General features: G+C 41.3%; 1 protein-coding gene across 2 annotated transcripts in view; it reads right to left on the bottom strand.

The window, feature by feature from the left end:
• Window positions 1-1,225: 1,225 nt before the first annotated feature.
• LOC113876082 (zinc finger protein 665-like) overlaps window positions 1,226-20,422 on the bottom strand; it is a 48,087-nt gene continuing 28,890 nt past the window's right edge. The window contains exons 3-4 of one of the 2 annotated variants that reach the window (XM_027514910.1): window positions 20,055-20,140; window positions 1,226-2,255 (exon numbers count right to left, since the gene is read on the bottom strand). In XM_027514910.1, the coding sequence (XP_027370711.1) occupies window positions 1,246-2,151 (906 nt within the window). In that variant the 5' untranslated portion in view covers window positions 2,152-2,255; window positions 20,055-20,140 and the 3' untranslated portion in view covers window positions 1,226-1,245. Of the gene's footprint in view, window positions 2,256-18,140; window positions 18,181-20,054; window positions 20,141-20,422 lie in introns of those variants that run through there. The other variant, XR_003506416.1, reaches the window with a different exon arrangement.

Below are 20,422 nucleotides of genomic sequence, written 5' to 3'. Positions count from 1 at the left end.
ATTGGAGAAGGAAATGGCAACCCACTCCAGTGTTTTTGCCTGGAGAATCCCAGGGACAAGGGAGCCCGGTGGGCTGCCATCTATGGGGTCGCACAGAGTTGGACACGACTGAAGTGACTTAGCAACAGTGTTCACCCCAACTGTGAGGTAATTTTGAGAATGAATTCTTTGGTGATTGAATTCCTTGTCTAAAACACATTTATCACATTTCCCTCCAAAAGGACCTTTCAAATGAAGTTAAGAGGTGGACACCTGCTAAAACCATTTCTTAAATTTCCTCACAAACACAGATTACCTAACAGTAAGTTAGACTTGAGAGTACACCAAAGGATTTGTCACACTCATTTTATTAATAAAGTTTCTCTCCACTACGATTCTTTGGTGGACTTTAAAGTACACATTTTGACTTAAGATTCAGAGAAAGTTATAAAATTTCTACAATTTCTATACAGTACGGATTTTCTTATAATAAATGAAGCCATGCCACTCATGAATGTGCACAAGTTTCTCCCCACCATGAATTTCCCATGACTTTAAAATGTCATTATTAAATGAAGATCTTCCCACATATATCCATTAACTTGGTTTACTATCTGTATTGATTCCCTGATGCGTGGTAAGGGTTGAGGTCTGAGTAAAGGCTTTTCATTACTCACTGCCTTTGAAAGGATTTTCTCCATTACGAATTCTCTGATGAACTGAAAGGTCTGAATTTTGACTACTGACTTCATCGCATTCCTCACAATACTATAATTCTTCTCCAGTCTCATGTCTCAGGTGTTGAGTGAGGGTTGACCTGTGATGAAAAATTTTGCCACACTTAACTACATTTCTAAGACTGCTCTCCTGTATGAATTTTCTGATGACGTCTAAGGTGTACTTTCTGACTAAAGACCTTGTCACAATCATTGCATTTGTAAGGTTTCTCTCCAGTATGGACTCTCTGATGTCTTGCACAGTTTGAATGACACTGAAAGAATCTGTGACATACATCACACTTATATGATTTCTCTTCCCTATGGACTAATTTATGCTGAGTGAGGGCTGAGTTCTTATTAAGCTTTTGTCACACTCGTTACATTTGTAAGGCTTCTCTCCAGTATGAATTCTCTGATGAATTCCAAGGTTTGATTTTTGATTGAAGGCCTTGCCACATTCATCACATTTGTAAGGTTTCTCTCCAGTATGAATTCTCTTATGTCTTGGAATGCTGGAATCATGACGGAACATTTTGTCATATATATTTCATTTATATAATTTCCCTTCCGTGTGAAATAACTGATGTCTACGAAATTTTGTGCTGTAATGCAAGGACCTTCCACACTCATTACATTTATAAGGTTTCTCTTCAGTATGATTTCTCTGATGAAACACAAGGATTGCCTTTTCCCTAAAGACCCTGCCACACTCATTACATCTGTAGGGATTCTTTCCAGAATGAATTCTCTGATGACGTGTAAGGGTTGCTTTTTGACTAAAGACCTGGCCACACTCATTGCATTTGTAAGGTTTCTCTCTAGTGTGAATTTTCAAGTGATTTGTAAGGTCTGTTTTTTGACCAAAGAGCTTGCCACACTCATTACATCTGTGAAGTTTTTCTCCAGTATGAATTCTCTGATGATTTGCAAGGTGTGAATTTTGACTAAAGACTTTTTCACATACATCACATTTATGTAATTTCTCCTCTGTATGGATGACCTGATGTCTACTGAGGTTTGATCTCTGAAGAAAGATTTTGCCATCCTCAACACATTTGTAAAGTCCTTCCCTCTGTGCTTCCTGGTTTTGTGTCACTATTAAAGGATGCATGTAATTACTCTCATATATATGAGAAAAGTTCATTTCTGCACTAGAAGAAATTCTCTGAAGCAGTGAAAATGGGGCACAACTATTGAGAATCTTGTCAGCTTGAATGAATTCATCAGTTTTGTCTTCACTTTTAAAAATATACAGTTTATCCTGAAAGCTTAAGGCAAGCCAATTTTCAATAGGCTCGATTCTGGCAACACTTTCATCACGTTGATCTTTATTATCAGTGAGATTTTCATTATGGGTTATAAGCATTCTTTTGTAATTTTCTTCCTCATCTTTCTGCTTAGACTGGAAGTCGTATATATTTTCCTGAATGACCCTAAGGTAAAAAAGGTCCATTTCATTCCTTTCAGGTCTTCCCAGTATCCATGACTGGAATACCTTTCCTCTATCAGAGTTTGTCTTCAGTTGTAATTTCTTGACCACAGGTACGTAAAAGATATCTACAAGATACAACGAACCGTATACATTCATTTAAATTTGTAAATAAATGTTTGTTAAATGCACAGTAGTATACCAAAAGTAATACTTATGTCAAGCAGTTATGAAGCTACCCAACCATGACCATAGAATTTGTAGTAATAAGAAAGTAATGATCTTTACTACAATGAAAGGGATCAAAGGTAATTCTAATAATTTTAGGGCACCCTAGTTTCAAATAACCTATCACAAAAACAGGCATATTGGAAAAACTTCCATTATCTATTAAAGAAAGTGTACTTTTCAACCATTAACACCAAAGCGCATACCAATTATATGTAAATATTATGGTCTTCTTTAAGTGAAGCGAAAAGAATATTAAACCATATATATATATGTGTATATATATGTATGTACACACACACATATATATATATTCTGCCTAATTATTACACATGAATAAATGAAAAAGAACGTAAAATATATTCTAAAACTAAATAATCCAAAACTAGATTATCTAATGAATACCCTAAATGAGTGGTGGTTCAGAATTGAGAAAGAAATATAGCACTGTGAAAAAGAAGAATTTGATAAAATAGTTTTTGAAAAAGCTAAATATTTTTTTAAGTACCTTGCCTATATCTGTATACCCATGAAGTAGCATAAAACATTCTGAAAACCATCATCTGTAAATCAAAATTAAATAAATTAAATATGAACAAATGAAATATTCTTTAGTTATATGAAGAGCCAGTAAATAGAGCAATTCCACATATGCAGGAACTTTAAATATATAGTTTATTGGCTCCAAATTATATGTAATGAAGAGTGAGCAACATATAAATTTATGTAATTAGGTTCAGACATAATATTGTTAAAAAGTTTCCCAGATGGCTCAGTGGTAAAGAATTCGCCTGCCAATGCAGAAGAAACAGGAGACATGGGTTTGATTGCTGGGTTGGGAAGATCTCCTGGCAACCCACCCCAGTATCCTTGGCTGGAGAATCCCATGGACACAGGAGCCTGGTGGGATACAGTCCAGGGAGTCACAAAGACAGGGACACGATTGATCGACTGAACATGTATGCACAATATTGCTACAAACAAAGGGCAAAAGAAAGAGATACAAGACATAATGCAGACAAAGTGGTACTATAATAAATGTAACAGGATACTGATTTTTTTTCATATAAAAGTAACTTTTGAGTCTTTCAGTTCAGTTCAGTTCAGTTCAGTTGCTCAGTCGTGTCCGACTCTTTGTGACCCCATGAATCACAGCATGCCAGGCCTCCCTGTCCATCACCAACTCCCAGAGTTTACTCAAACTCATGTCCATCAAGTCTTTAAAAACACACTATTCTCTGCCATCTAACTCTACTTATTCATTGTTAAAAGCGTGTGGAAGATAATCACAATTCTTCAAGTAAGGGAAGTAGATTCAGGGCTTTACATACATGACCTCAGTTGACGAACAGTTAGAGAAAGAAGGTGTGAATCTGAACCTACAGACAAAATATTCTTTTTTTTTAGGCTGCACCACACAACTTCCAGGATCTTAGTTCCCCAACCAGGGATTGAACCAGGGACATCAGCAGGCAAATTGCAGAATTCTTACCACTGGACTGCCAGGGAATTCCCAAGACAACATATTATTAGCATGACTCCCCATTCGAGTAGTCCACCAGACTAAGGTATCAAGGCAATTCAGTGAAGAACAGATTTTGAAAAACTGGTGCCTATCAAAAGAATATTCACAGTGGGAAAATAAAAGGATCTCCATCTGAACTTTACATGTGTACAAATAATAGCTCCAATTTAAAAGTTTTGGTTATTATGAAAAATCTTCTATTGCACATTTTGTACAAGATGTTTATACGGATAAATGTTTTCAAATCTCTTGGGTATACCGGTAAAAGCAACATTGCTGGGTGTGATATTGTCATTTATAAGAAACAGGGATGTGGTCATTCAAATGAGAAATTCATTAATTCCACTCACACCTTCTTTGGCTAAACTCATCTTCATTAAGGCCTTGCCTTGATGGAAGGAGACTGAGAAATTAAAAAAACCCATGGCTATGGGTGCATAAAGAATTCTAGAACCACAAAGGCAAAAAAAAAAAAAAAGAATTAGCAAATGGGCAAAATGAGAAAGACTTTTCACTAAAGCTGGAATATAGAGTAAAAGTAGGAAAAAGAAAATATTTTCAACATCACTAACCAGCAAGTGTGGGACCTTCACATTTTCTGTTTCCTCCATGTACACCCCCTACTACCTTCAGAGTTCATAGAAAACTAAGAGTCTCTACTATCCACTGGAGATGATCATTATGAACTTGTAACTGTGGAAAGTGGCAACTGGGAACAAAGTTTTTCAATACCATTCTCAGCGCACCAAGTGTGCACTGTCACTGCACTAGAGTTGAACTGATATTACATTTTCAGGAGATGGATATCAGAATCACAAAACGTATCTCAGAGACAGGCTATCTCCCTCCCAGCCAACAGTTCCAGTAGCAAGAAGGCATCAGATAAGTACTTTGCTGAAGCAAGAGAGTCTATAAGGGGAAAAATGAGTAAATGCTCACATCTCAAACATGCATGTCTCCTGGATCAAGACCAACCCACCGGCAAAGACGAGGAGGAATGATTCTGAAAACTGGACAGAGACTGTGCAAGGAAGCTACATGTCCTGAACACCACCATAACCCCTGACAACTACTACTATAATTTCATGTATGCTCACTGATGGTGGTTGTGGATTTATCTATATAGCATTTAATCTGATGGTAAATTTATCTATGATTTCATGTCAGTCCCCACAGCCCCGTGCTCTGCCTCTTGCTACAATATGATTTCAACAGAAATCTACACATTTCTACAGAAATTTCTACACATAAGAAGAAAGAAATGTGATTTGCTGTGGCTTTTCCAGAATCATCGTTCTTTATCTTGCTAAGGACTGAGGACACAACGGAGGGGTCAAGGAAAACATTTCAGAAACTTACCTTCTGCTGGCCTCCTTCAGAATACACAGGGAACAGTATACAATGCAGAAACGTAGCTTACTTTCTAGAATGGCTAACTCAAAACGCACATGAGTAGAAAACATGACACTGGGACTGTTAAAGTTTGTCATTGAGCTCTAAATAGAGTGAGTTCTGAAATAACTGTATCACGAAGTGGGTAGATTTTTTAAGGAAGTTAGGTTGAAGTTCCTGATGCCACATCCTGAAGCTTTTCATGTCTGAGCCAACAGGGCTTTGAGTCAGTCAAGCAAGGCAGGGGTTCCCAGGAGGCAAAGAGGGGAAAGGCAGAGATACCCTAGAGCAGTTCCCCACTTCAAAGGGAAGTGATCCTCACTCACAGAGAGCAGGTTCCTATAGGTCTCCAACATCACATCCCTGTACAAAGTCCTCTGAGCAGGGTCCAGGCATTCCCACTCCTCCTGAGAGAACTCTATGTACACATCAGCGAATGTCAACAATCCCTGAAATGAAAATATATTTCACCAAAGGGCTCTGAGGAGAGTTCTTATTCTCATGGAAAATGAGAAGAGGAGAGAGGGATAAGGAATCAATTCAGTTGCAGTATGTATTCTGACAGATCTATGCGAAGGGATTTGGAGCAAATTGTGTGTCTCTAATTTTAATTCCTCATACTTTTTCACTTAATTATAATGTCCTCCAATCAATGTGGATTTTTCATACTTGTAGACAATACATGAAATACACACAAATAAAAGCCAGCCATGGGTGGTCTAGACTGAAGTGTTGTATAGCATCTGAATGAAAATAAAAACACAACATACCAAAATTTATGATATGCACTCAGAGCTGTACTAAAGGGGAAGTCCACATTGCTAAAAGCTTACAAGTAGTAGAAAGAGGCAGCTTGACACTACTGTTCAAGACACTAATGAACATCTCCGCCAGAGACATTAGACAAGAAAAAATTCAAAGTTATCCCTGTACAAAGTCAAGAGTAAAATTACCTGTTTTTGTAGGTGACAAGGGTTTACATGTAGAAACCAAAAAGATTCCAAGATAAAACTACTACCTTAAAAAACAACTTTAGAAAAGTTGCAGCCAAAAAAATAAAAAAAGCACACAAAAATCAATTGTGTTTCTATACACAATGAACAATGCCAACAGAAAATTAGAGAACAATCCTATTTACTATGGGCTTTCCTGATAGCTCAGTTGGTAAAGAATCTGCCTGCAATGCAGAAGACCCCGGTTTGATTCCTGGGTCCAGAGGATCTGCTGGAGAAGGGACAGGCTACCCACTCCAGTGTTCTTGGGCTTCCCTTGTGGCTCAGCTGGTAAAGAATCTGCCTGCAATGAGGGAGACCTGGATTCGATCCCTGGGTTGGGAAGATCTCCTGGAGAAGGGAAAGGCTACCCACTCCAGTATTCTGGCCTGGAGAATTCCATGGACTGTATAGTCCATGGGGTCGCCAAGAGTCAGACACAACTAAGCAACTTTCACTTCACTTTAACTTCCTATTTACTATAGCATCAAAAGGGGTAGAATACTTTGGAACAAATGAATCAAGAAGGTGAAAGACTTGTACATTGAAAACTAGTAAACATTCTGAAAGAAGTCCATGGAAATAGAAATAAATAAAAAGACAGCCATACTCATGGATTTGAAGATGTAATATTCTTAAAATGATCACATTACCAAAGTTCTAGAGATTCAGTGGAATCTATATCAAAATTTCAATGGCAATTTTTGCAGTAATAGAAAACAAAAATCATGCTAAAGTTCATAGGGAATCTCAAGTGAAGTGAAGTGAAGTTGTTCAGTCATGTCCAACTCTTTGCAACCCCATGGACTGTAGCCTCCTACGCTCCTCTGTCCATGGGATTTTCCAGGCATGAGTACTGGAGTGGGTTGCCATTTCCTTCTCCAGAGGATCTTCCTGACCCAGGGATCAAACCCAGGTCTCCCGCACTATAGGCAGATGCTTTACCATCTGAGCCACCAGGGAATCTCAAGGGACCCCAAAGGGCCAAAATACTCTTGAAAAAGAAGATGGAGGCCATCGTTGTGAGATTTCAAGACATATTACAAAGTAATCAAGATGATGTGGTATTGGCATAATCAAAGATACATCAGCCAATGAAGCAGATTAGAGTACCAGAAATAGGAAATATTATGGCGCCCCAGTGGTTAGAACTCCCCGTTCTCGGTGTTGAGGGCCTGGATTCAGTCCCTGGTCAAGGAACAAAGATCTTGCAAGCTAAGAGGTGCAGCAGAAAAAAGAAAAAAAAAGAATACCAGAAATAATTCTTGATAAATATGAAAAACGTATTGACATTGATGCCAAGACTACACAAAGAAGGAAGGTCTGTCTCAATAATGAATGGTGCTGATGGCATAACAAACAATAAACAAAACAAAAAGACAACCCACAGATTGGGAGAAAATATTTGCAAATGATGTGACTGATAAGGAATTAGTCTCCAAAATTTACAACAGCTTATGACACTTAATAGCATCAAAACAAATAACCCACTCAAAAAATGGGTGGCAGAAGACCTGAATAGATATTTCTTCTCTAAAGAGCACAGATTGATGGCCAATAGGCATATGAAAAGATGTTCAAAATGGCTAGTTACAAGAGAAATGCAAATCAAAACTACAATGAGATATCACCTCACACTGGTCAAAAAAATCTACAAACAACAAATCCTGGAGAGGGTGTGGAGAAAAGGGAACCCTTCTGCACTGTGGGTGGGAATTTAAAATTGCTTCAGTATGGAGTTCTTAAAAAACTAAAAACAGAGCTACCATATGACCCTGCAATCCCACTCCTGGGCATATATCCAGAGAAAAACATGACCTGAAAACATACATGCACCCCAATGTGCATTGCAGCACTGTTTACAATGGCCAAGACGTGGAAACAACCTAAATATGCATCGACAGAGGAATAGATAAAGATGTGGTACAAATACACAATGGAATATTACTCAGGCATTAAAAAGAATGAAACAAGGCCATTTGCAGCAACATGGACAGACCCAGAGAGTGTCATACTGACTGAAAGAGTCAGAGGGAGAAGGAGAAATATCATATGACATCCTTTATATGTGGAATCTAAAAAGAAATGATACAAATGAACATACTTGCAAAACAGAAAAAGACTCACAGACTTAGATAATGAACTCATGATTGCCAAGGGGAAGGGATGGTTGGGGACCTTAGGAAGGTCATGTACACACTGCTATGTTTAGAGTGGATAACCAATGGGAACCTATTGTATAGCACATGAAACTCTGCTCAATGTTATGTGCCAGCCTGGATGGGAGTGGGGTTTAGAGGGGGAATGGATAAATGAACATTTATGGCTGAGTCCCTTCACTGTTTACCTGAAACTATCACAACACTGTTAGTCGGCTATACCCCCAATACAAAATGTTTTTGTTGTTAAAAGAAAATTTTAAAAAAATAATAATGAATGGTGCTGAGAATGTAGGTACCTTCTAGCAAAAGAATGAAGCTGAAACCTTACCTGCTTTTATCAAAGATAAAACCTATTTTTATCAAAGATAAAAACTTCAGTGTTGCTGGGGACCAGCCCCAGCTGATCCAGGGTATTCGAAGGAGAGACGGCCTAGGCGACTATTTATATGCTAATTAGAGATATAGAGAACAATAGAATGAGGATAGCTCAGTAGGAAAATTCAGTGGAGAAAAGAAGCTGAGTAGCTTGGTTTACGCGGGAGACCAATAAAACTTCAAGACAAGAAGTTTGCACCACTGACGTAGGCCGCAGGCGCCCTCTCGAATAGCGGAAGGTGTCTCACCCTAGACACCTTCTCGAGTGGGTCTTAGAAGCCCAGGCATGATTAGTCAGCGTGGTGGGTTCCGCGCTCCAGATGGAGACTCAGCTGGAAGTTAAAGGGAAGAATGACATGGGGAGACCAAGCGCTGGTAAACAAGGCCCGTAGCTTTATTTTTAACAGGGGCTTTTATACCCTAAGTTACACATAGAGGATAATAGGGGATGCAAAGTCAGCAGTCTTTGGTTCTTATCAAAAACCAAGGTTTCTTTCCTGCAAATGTATCGTATACAAATGGTTTAGGTGATTTACATCATCTTCTGGCCAGAAGGCCTACTAACATTTTATGACTCTTGACAAGGACTTATCAACAAAGACTTACTTTCTCTAAGAGTAATTATTTCAAGGTTTGGCACCATCTTCCAAAGATAAAATTGCATTCCTATAGGGCGGATGTGTAATGGGTTTACAACAAAGAAAGAATTTATTACCTTAAGGGTCTAAAGTTACTAACACCAAGGCCACTACTTATTTTTTCTACATACCCACTATTAATTGATACATATTCAAGGATACAATTCAGGGGATGTGAAAACTTGGCAACAAGCATTGACTCATCAATGAAATCCTTTACTAGTTTATTCTGACAGTTTTTAACTCTCTGAGAGGCTCTAAGCTATTTGAATATCTTAAGCTTCCCATGCCTCTCGAGGCTAGGAGACTGTAAACAATCGTATGCATAGCTGCAGGAGTCCGGGTAAACTTGTCAGGCGAGTTAGAGAGCCATCAGAGGGGTTTGGATTTAAACACTCCTAATTGCCCAGGAACTTTATTAATTGGAGCTGTAAGTTAACTCTTTGACACACAGAGAGAGAGATGGTGGTAGGGGACAGCCCCCAGTAAAGTCAGAGGTGAGAGCACAAAGCAATAAAGTAGGCAGACTCTGGTTTTTTGGGGGAAAATGCTCGAGAATATCCGGGGGGACTCCTGAGGCTCGATCCCGCCTTTGCGTATGCCGAGCCTCCTTCCTCATGACCTTTGTCACGAGTGGAATGCCTCACCGGCTCCCCGCATCTCCCCCTTTTTTATTTCTTAAAACAGCCAGATGTAGCTCAGTCGCGAGCCTCTGAATGCTCTGCCGAAGAATCCTGACAATACAAGGAAGAATGATTATTAGAAATAAAATTAAAACAGCCAAGGTAGCGTAGCCGAGGAAGGTAGACAGAATATTTTTTCCTGAAATGTAGTTAGAGAAAGTATGGAAGAAATCATTTGCTGTTCCAGCGGCAGTAAAATCTAATCGGGAGTGTTCCAGGGTTGCTATTTGATTGTGAAGTTTCCCTAAGTCTAAGCTAATGTCAGAGCTGTTCCAAATACCTGAAATATGGTTTTTAATCTTTTCCCATTCAAAATCTGTCTCATTTACTTTCAGGGGTGTTACACATATCCACCGGTAGTCAGCATGACAGGACAATGCCATTTTCACCTTTAAAGCCTGCAATTCAGTCCCAATATGTATTACTGCTTCCTCTAGGGCGTCTACCCTCATCTCTAATTTTCTGTCTATAGCTTCCTGTGTTGCCAATGCTAAAGAAACATTTTTGGACATAGAATCAACATATTGAGCAGTATGTACTTGTTGAGTCAATGATATTGCTGCCACAGTAACAGAAGTAATTGCACTTATCAAAGCTGCTATTCCCAAGATAAGTAAGCCCACAAACCGTCGTGTTCGCATTAAATCCTGCAGTTGTTGTAATACAGCCAAACCGTAATTATCATACCAATAAGAATGCACAGACACAGGTATCATGAGATAGGGTGGGCGTTTCAACACAACAAAAGAACAAACATTATATTGGGGGGTCAAACAAGATGAAAGCATACATTGTTCACAAGTTACAATATTAGGTCCACCTGAATAATTCATGTGTACATTTAATCTTTTGGAGTCATTAGTAAAGAGAAAAACATAAGGCGAGGGTACACAAGCTAAAACAGAATAAGTAGAATTGCTATTTGGACGGAATAAGGAAATGGGAGCGGTGGCAGCAAGGGCCCTCCAAATTTCTGGCTGCCAAGAGGTTCTGTTCTTAGTTGTATAAGACAATATAGGCGAAACAAATCGATTATTATGCCATCTAGTAATGCTTAAAGGCCAAGAAACCAAATCTTTCTTCCAATTATAAAATCTGCTGGGAAAGTCATCAAGGGGCAATGGGCTCCTATCTAGGTCTGAGTTACTCCAATCTTGAATCATGTAATTTCCTCCTCCCGGTATTCTGTAATCAGCTCTTAAACGATAAGTACAAGATTTCCAAATCGGATACCCTGTACGATCATCTATAGTGTTCCATATGGCATCTGAAGGCTCGGTATTATAACAACTTGGATATCCAGGAGGGGGTCTATGGATTATAAGTTCGTGGGGATCAAGGGCCCCGGGCATACGAGCCTGTAAAATCCAAAGCGCTAGACGCCCTCTATGTTCAATACCTGAGGCTGGAGAATGAGTCAGAACTGCCTTTTTAGAGGCTCCGACACATCCTTCTTTAGGGGGAATAATAAAGCTTTCTATATCACTGGGGAAGTTGAAACAAACAGGAAGGTCGTCTGCTAATCCCCTGAAGGTAAAATTGAAATTAATAGGATATTCGTCTGTGGTATAGGAAGTATATGACCCTCCCAGTAACTGAGGCTGGTTTGTGTGGACCCGTAGGGGGTCACTGTTCCAGGTAACTACTTGAAAGGTTGGAGGGTCTGGGAAGTAAGCCCAATACTTTTCAGGAGTGGGGGAGGAGGCGCTTACCTGGCATGATAATAAGGCAAGCATAGCAATAAACATCTTCTCAGGGGAGGTTGGAGAGCCCTGCAAAGAGGTTATTCCCCGTGCCTGATGGCAGAGTGTTTTTATTTGTCCCCAAGTAGGTATGGAGGCATTCCGGGTCGCCTGAGTCAGGCGGCCTGACCTCCTTTTGTGAGGCAAAGGATCGGGGGGAGCGATATCCTGTATGTGAAGTTGAGACATCTGTTTGGTGGGCGGATCCGTCCCCTGCTCATCCGGGATCCCCGATGTCAGTTGCTCCGATGTCAGTGGTGTTTCCCGTGCTGGCGGGGGGAGCGAAGGCAGAGGAGGCCCTTTCCTCTTTCGGGGTCGCGGCGGCCGTGGAACTCGGTATCCGAGAGGCTGAGACATGGCGAATCAATCTATCCGGAACCCAAATTGGAGAATCTGCGTCCTGTGGAAAAATACAAGCATATCCTCGACCGCTGGTTAACAATGGGTCAGGGCCTTTCCACTGTCCGGAAAGGAGGTCCTTCCATTTAACTAATGGTTTTGCATTCAATTGCTCTGGGCACCAATGGCGAAGCATTGCAGTCATTCCAGCTGAATCAGTATTTAAAATATTTATTACAAAAAGAGCATGTTGCAAGAGGTGATGGGGAGAACTATATTTAAACTCCCCTTCTTTTAGTTTTTGAATTTGGGTTTTTAGCGTTTGATGTGCTCTTTCCACAATGGCTTGTCCTTGTGGATTATAAGGGATGCCTGTATTATGTTTAATTTGAAACTTTAGACAAAATTCCTGAAAAGACTTAGATGTATAAGCAGGAGCATTATCAGTTTTCAAGGCTTTTGGCAGACCCATATATGAAAAACAAGTAAAGAGATGTTGTATTACGTCTTTAACTGCTTCCCCTGTGCGAGCAGTTGCAACAATAACATGAGAAAAGGTGTCTACTGTTACATGAACAAAAGACAATTTTGCAAATGAAGAGATGTGAGTTACATCCATCTGCCAGAGTGCATTAGGTTTAAGACCGCGAGGGTTAACTCCCATAGGTAAACTATTTATAGTAGTGGGACAATGAGAACAGGAACGAACAATCTCCCGAGCAGAGTCTCGAGGAATCTGAAATTGATATCTTAGCGCAGTAGCATTTTGATGGTGGAGTGAATGAGAAGCTCGGGCTTCTTCAAAAGCAGAAGCCACTGTGACCTTAGTTAGTGAATCTGCCAGGTCATTTAAGGCACTTAAAGGTCCAGGCAATCCAGAATGAGCCCGAATGTGACCAATAAAATATGCTCGGCTTCGTTTCCAAATTTGCTGCTGCAGTTTAGTTAACAAGTGAAATATTGCAGTTTTGTTCTCAGGCAGGATCGCAGTCTCAATGTGTGGAAACAGCCTGACCACATACTGAGAATCAGAGTAAAGGTTAAATTCCTCCTCTGCAAACATAACAAAGGCCTCTATAACAGCTGTGAGTTCAGCTCTCTGGGCCGAAGTCTCCTGCGTATGTAAAACTTTACGCTGATCTTTTGTAACTATAGAAGCTCTGCCGTTAGCAGACCCGTCAGTAAAAACCATTTGAGCATCTGAGATGGGAGAGTATTTACACCTAACAGGGAAAATAACCGGGTGTTTAGACATAAAATTTAGCAAAACATGTGAAGGTAAATGATGCAGAATTTGGCCAAAATAATTTCCGATAGCAATCTGCCAATCCTCATCAAACATTAGGAGAGCATCAAGTTGTTCTTTATTATACGGAATTACAATTTCTGCTGGTTCTTTACCAAACAATTCAATGCTACGTTTTCTCCCTTTCAATATCAGTGTAGCTATCAGTCCTGGATAAGAGGCCACTACTTTTTTAGCCTGGGCGGGGAGATGGACCCATTCTAGAGGGCCATTTTGCCATAAAACTCCCGTAGGTGCTGTTGGAGTAGCTAGGCAGAGGAATTGCCAATTTGTTTGTAAATTAACTCTTTTAACATAGCTATCAGATAAAGCTGCTTCCACTTTTTCTAAGGCCTCCTGAGCCTCAGCAGTTAATTGTCTCTTAGAAGTTGGATCGGGATCCCCACGTAAAATGTTAAAAAGAGGTTTTAATTCAGCAGTAGTTAATTTTAAATAAGGCCTGATCCAATTAATGTCGCCTAAAAGTTTTTGATAATCATTTAAAGCAACAAGGTGATCTTTTCTCAATTTTAATGGGGCATGAATCACAGTTTCTGAATTGATAACCCGTCCTAAGTAAGTTATGGGCGGATTGACTTGAATTTTCTCTGGGGCAATTTTTAAGCCTCTGTCTGTTAAAGCCTGAGTCAGATCCTGGAGAACAGTTTGTAAATGAGCTCTATCAGGGTGAGCTATTAAAATATCATCCATATAGTGAATCATATACAGTTGTTCATATTTAGCCCTAATATCTTCTATAGCTGCATTAACAAATTTCTGACATAAAGTAGGGCTATTTTTCATTCCCTGGGGCAACACTTTCCATTGAAACCTTAAATAAGGCTGTTTAAAATTTTCTGCTGGTAAACTAAAGGCAAATCGCTTTTTATCCTCAGCATTTAAGGGGATGGTGAAAAAACAGTCTTGTAAATCAATTACAATAATATTATATCCTTCTGGGATGGCTACTGGGGAAGGAAGCCCAGGTTGTAAGGCTCCCATATCTTCCATAGTGGCAGTAATAGCTCTTAAATCTTGTAAAAGTCGCCACTTGCCGGATTTTTTCTTAATAACAAAAATAGGAGTATTCCAGGGGCTATTGGAGGGCTCAATATGTCCCAATTCTAGTTGTTCAGAAATTAACGCTTTGGCTGCCAGTAGTTTTTCTTTAGTCAGAGGCCATTGTTCTACCCACACAGGGTCCTGAGATTTCCACGTAATGGGGTCGGCAGCAAAAACAATGGCCTCCATCAAAAATTTGGATACCCTAATCCAGCACGGAACTTTAGAGGAGCAGGGCAAATTGGCTCAGTTATTCCTGTCTGCTGTTTACCTAACCCTTTTGAAGGATCATAGCCCATTTGTAGCATTTGCAAAGTTACTTTATCATCAGGGCTAAAAAGTAACATGCCCATTTGAGACAGCACATCTCTCCCCCACAACGAGAAGGGCAGCGAAGGAATCATATACGGTTGGAATGTTCCACGGGTATCCTCAAATTGCCAGTCTAAAATTTTTGCACTTTGAGCTACTGTAGGAGCTCTCCCGATGCCCACTAAGTTATTTGCAGTAGTATGTGTGGGCCAGGAATTGGGCCAGTCTTTCCCAGAAATACAGGAAACATCTGCTCCTGTGTCTAATAGCCCTTCAATAGACTTGCCACTGACAAGAATAGATTTCATAGGACGCTTTTTAGTAATTTCTGTTACCCAAAAAACCATGTCACTAGACCCAAATCCTTTGTCCTGTCTTTCATTTTGGGTGGCTGTTTGCCCAATTGCATTATGATAAGGCAAAAGTAAAAGTTGGGCTATTCTCTGTCCCTGATGTATTTGGAAAGTTTTAGTCGGGGGTGAAATCATTATCTGAATTTCTCCTGTATAATCTGAGTCAATTACTCCAGGAATAATTGTAAGACCTTGTATAGCTAAGGAACTTCTGCCTAGTATAATTCCTACCAGGCCTGTCGGTAATGGACCTTTAACTCCTGTAGGGATTTTTATAGTGGGGCTATCTGGTGTTAATATTGTTGAGGTGGTGGAACTGAGGTCCAGTCCTGCGCTGCCTGGGGTTGCTCTGATGAGCTCTGCGACGGGACGAAGGGAATGAATGGGTTCAGTGAGGCTGCCCCAATCGTTGTCGGGGCCTGGGGCTGGCCCCTCAACCCGTTTCCCGACTGCTGGTCGGGGCCTAAAAAGGCTCCATTTCTATGAAATCTTGACCTACAGTCCCTTGCCCAGTGATATCCTCTCTGGCAGCGAGGGCAAAGAGACCTAGGATTAATAGGCAGTGGGGCAGGGTTTTGCGGAGCAGCCACAGCCGGTTGGGCCGGATTAGGCAGATAAGAACCGGGTGGTCTTTGAGGGCACCCATGAAAAGTGTGTCCCGTCTGGCCACAAGAAAAACAAGTTCTAGGGAATGCATTCCTGCCTTGGTTATTGGGATCACCTTGTGATGGCTTGTTTTTGTTAGTAAAAAAGGATTGGACTGCCTGCTGATAAGAGTTTCCTTTTATCGCTGCAGCTATCGCAACACCCTGTAGCACTGATGGTCCTACATCTGCACACTGTTTCATATAATCAATTAGAGTTCCAGTTCTTCTAACAGGGCGCAATATAGCCTGGCAGGTAGAATTAGCATTTTCAAAGGCCAAGTGTTTTGTTAACAGTTTAGCTGCCTCAGAATCAGAAATTATTCTCTGGACAGCTTCTGAGAGTCGTGAGACAAAGTCTTCAAATGGCTCTTCTGACTTTTGTTTAATATCAGATAGAGCGGCACCTGATGCTTTACCATCGGGCAATGAGCGCCAGGCAGTAAAGGCACAATCAGCCACCTGTTGTATAGTAGTCCTATCTAATTTCATCTGTTCATCATACGAGGGGTAGTCGGCCTGACCAAGTAATATAGGTTCAGTGATATGTGTAAAGTCTCCATTTTGGTTAGAAAAAGCATATATACGAGCGAGATCATCATATTCAGATTTCCAAAGTATAAAATGTCCTCCGGACAGGCAGGCCCTAGCAATTGATTTCCATTCTCGAGGTGTTAAGCATTGACCTGCTAGATTTTCTACTAGCTGCATCGTATACGGGGCTTTAGGCCCATATGAAATACATGCATTTTTAAGTTCTTTTACCAATTGAAAAGAAACAGGCTCCCAGTCGATAGCCTTTTGTTCACTTTCATCATTGTCAAAAATTAAAGGGAAACAAGCCTGAAGCTGGGGATCGAATTTCTCGCCAGGGGCAGAAGAGGCCCGTCTCCGTGGGATTGATTTTGGAATTTTCCCACTTTGATAGGGAGGTGGCGGTAATAATGCGGGTTTAATAGGACCTGTACGGCGTGGTATGGGAGGTGGTATGGGGGGAGGTGGTATGGGGGGAGGTGGTATGGGAGGAGGTATGGGAGGTGGTGGCAATGGCATAGGTTCCACATTCTCTGCTCTGTACTCAGGAGCTCTTTGAACTGTTTGGTATCCAAAGCTTACATATGGATTAAGTGGGACGGTCTCTTGGGAATCCCTAGGGGCATATGGCCTGATGGGAGACGTTTCCCTTAAGCTCTTTGGAGCTGATGGCCTGACAGGGGAAGCTTCTCTTAAGCCTTTTGGGGCATCTTTGTTTAAGAGATGCCGATCTCCATCAGGGTGATATTTAACTGTGATCTCGCCTAAATTCTCTTTTTCTTTTGGGGAAGGCTGATCTTGTTTTTCATCCCTATCTTTAAGTTGTTCCTGAGTAGTCATGGCTGCTAACATTTTTCTTAATTGCCGATAGTCGGGCGGGTCTTCGTTTTTCTCATTTTCCTCAGGTTTAACTACAGTTTCAACATCATTTTCCTCTTTAAAAGTTACTCTTTTAGATTCAGGGGCAGGTTTAGCTACAGCATTTTCTTCACTGTCACTTTTAAGATGTACTTTTTCTGAATCAGGGGCAGGGTCTAAGACATCTCTAATGATATTCCATAAGGAAAAGGCGTCATTAGGCACCTTTTCTGAGCCGTGTTCGGCGTGGTAAGTTTTTAGCTGTTTTCCTACTTTTTCCCAGACATCTAAGTTAACAGAGCCTTCGTCTGGAAACCAGGGACAGTGCTCTTGTACAAATGAAAGAAATGACTGAATGGCAGATTTTTTAACTTTGATTCCTCTTTTACCTAATAACTGTAAAATTACTCCTATAAAGAGCTGTCTTTCATTTGATTCAGTATTACCCATGTCAGAAAATTAAGTATAGTAAAAGATTTTGCTTTAAGCTATCAAAAGATCAGGCTTTTCTTTGGCCTTTTAACTTCAGAAACTGTCTAACTCTTTAACACTTTCAACACTTCCCACTCCTCTCGCCCTGTCTATCCTACAGGGGGGTCCGCGGCACCCTTGAGTGGGGTCCTAGCCATCCCGAACACTGGAAGAACAATAGGGCTGGTGACCCAGATTGTTCCGGGGGAGGAACAGTAGGCTGATGGCCCAAACTGTTCCAAGGGAGGAGCAGTAGGGCTGTTGACCCAAACTGCTCCGTGGGGGAACAAGAGGGCTGATAACCCAGTTGTTCCGAGAACGGGGGGCAATAGGGCTGGTGACCCCAATTGCTGGGAGCTTACCTTCGAAAATCCTGTATCGGGCGCCACCTGCTGGGGACCAGCCCCAGCTGATCCAGGGTATTCGAAGGAGAGACGGCCTAGGCGACTATTTATATGCTAATTAGAGATATAGAGAACAATAGAATGAGGATAGCTCAGTAGGAAAATTCAGTGGAGAAAAGAAGCTGAGTAGCTTGGTTTACGCGGGAGACCAATAAAACTTCAAGACAAGAAGTTTGCACCACTGACGTAGGCCGCAGGCGCCCTCTCGAATAGCGGAAGGTGTCTCACCCTAGACACCTTCTCGAGTGGGTCTTAGAAGCCCAGGCATGATTAGTCAGCGTGGTGGGTTCCGCGCTCCAGATGGAGACTCAGCTGGAAGTTAAAGGGAAGAATGACATGGGGAGACCAAGCGCTGGTAAACAAGGCCCGTAGCTTTATTTTTAACAGGGGCTTTTATACCCTAAGTTACACATAGAGGATAATAGGGGATGCAAAGTCAGCAGTCTTTGGTTCTTATCAAAAACCAAGGTTTCTTTCCTGCAAATGTATCGTATACAAATGGTTTAGGTGATTTACATCATCTTCTGGCCAGAAGGCCTACTAACATTTTATGACTCTTGACAAGGACTTATCAACAAAGACTTACTTTCTCTAAGAGTAATTATTTCAAGGTTTGGCACCATCTTCCAAAGATAAAATTGCATTCCTATAGGGCGGATGTGTAATGGGTTTACAACAAAGAAAGAATTTATTACCTTAAGGGTCTAAAGTTACTAACACCAAGGCCACTACTTATTTTTTCTACATACCCACTATTAATTGATACATATTCAAGGATACAATTCAGGGGATGTGAAAACTTGGCAACAAGCATTGACTCATCAATGAAATCCTTTACTAGTTTATTCTGACAGTTTTTAACTCTCTGAGAGGCTCTAAGCTATTTGAATATCTTAAGCTTCCCATGCCTCTCGAGGCTAGGAGACTGTAAACAATCGTATGCATAGCTGCAGGAGTCCGGGTAAACTTGTCAGGCGAGTTAGAGAGCCATCAGAGGGGTTTGGATTTAAACACTCCTAATTGCCCAGGAACTTTATTAATTGGAGCTGTAAGTTAACTCTTTGACACACAGAGAGAGAGATGGTGGTAGGGGACAGCCCCCAGTAAAGTCAGAGGTGAGAGCACAAAGCAATAAAGTAGGCAGACTCTGGTTTTTTGGGGGAAAATGCTCGAGAATATCCGGGGGGACTCCTGAGGCTCGATCCCGCCTTTGCGTATGCCGAGCCTCCTTCCTCATGACCTTTGTCACGAGTGGAATGCCTCACCGGCTCCCCGCACAGTGTGTCACCCAATACAACTCACGGAATAGAAACACAACTTCTGAGTGATGGAGGTGATAAAAATGATTTAAAGAATTTCCCCTATTTAAGTTGTTTGCATAGAGTAAATTCAATAATGCAAAAAAGCACCCACTATCACTGAAGTCTGTTTCTGAATTGTCATTCCACTCTCAATCATTAAGATTTTGAAGAAAGTGACTCATTCATTTACATTCAGTGGCATTAGAAAAAAATCAGAACAAATTTCCCCTTATTGAACTGAATTCCAGATTTTACCAGATGTTCTGCATATAATACCTGACTTCCACATGCAGCTTCTTTACCCTGGTTGACAGAGAGCAGACAGCACATCCAGATGGGCCCTAAGCAATCCCTGCTGCCCAACAGCACCAAGACCCTGTCTCCAACCCATGCATGTGAAACCCTACCCAGGATGGTGCCCAGGGGAGCCTCCTCACAAGGGCCAGGTTACCGGGTCATGGGGAGATGGGATCTAAGTGGAGATGACAGGCCCTGAGGGAAGGCCCCAGGTGAGTGTGTGTGTATGTACAGGAGTCAGAATACTCCAGAGTCAGAGAAGATTAGCGAGTCCAGAGAAGGGCATTTCAGGAAGGACAGACTGAGAATCAACTGAGAATATGACTTTACCTGAGCAAGAGCCATTCCTGACTCCTTTTCCTTCCCCTTCTTCAACTTCAAGGCTTCTTCCTCAGGCAACACAAGTCTTCAGAGGCCTATCATGAAAGATAAAAACATGCTGTTTAATGTTTAAAGTCAACACACCCCTTTCCTGTGCCACAACCCCACGCAAGCCCTCACCATGGGGAACAGACAGTTCTCTATGGCCACTGTCTCAGGAGGGACTCAGGACAGTCAACTCCCACACAGAGTCCAATATAGGCACTTTCTCACACTTTCCCTCGGATCACACTCCCCTCCTGGTTGAGGCCTCATGTACACAGCAGCAGGGGGCACCTCAGCTGACCCCACGATCCCCTTCAGGTCACACTCCAGGC

The sequence above is a fragment of the Bos indicus x Bos taurus genome, chromosome 18 (assembly GCF_003369695.1).
Source record: "Bos indicus x Bos taurus breed Angus x Brahman F1 hybrid chromosome 18, Bos_hybrid_MaternalHap_v2.0, whole genome shotgun sequence".
NCBI classification, from domain to species: Eukaryota; Metazoa; Chordata; class Mammalia; order Artiodactyla; family Bovidae; genus Bos; species Bos indicus x Bos taurus.
The sequence above is the reverse complement of the archived record's forward strand: the minus strand, read 5'-3'. Positions and strand labels throughout refer to the sequence as shown.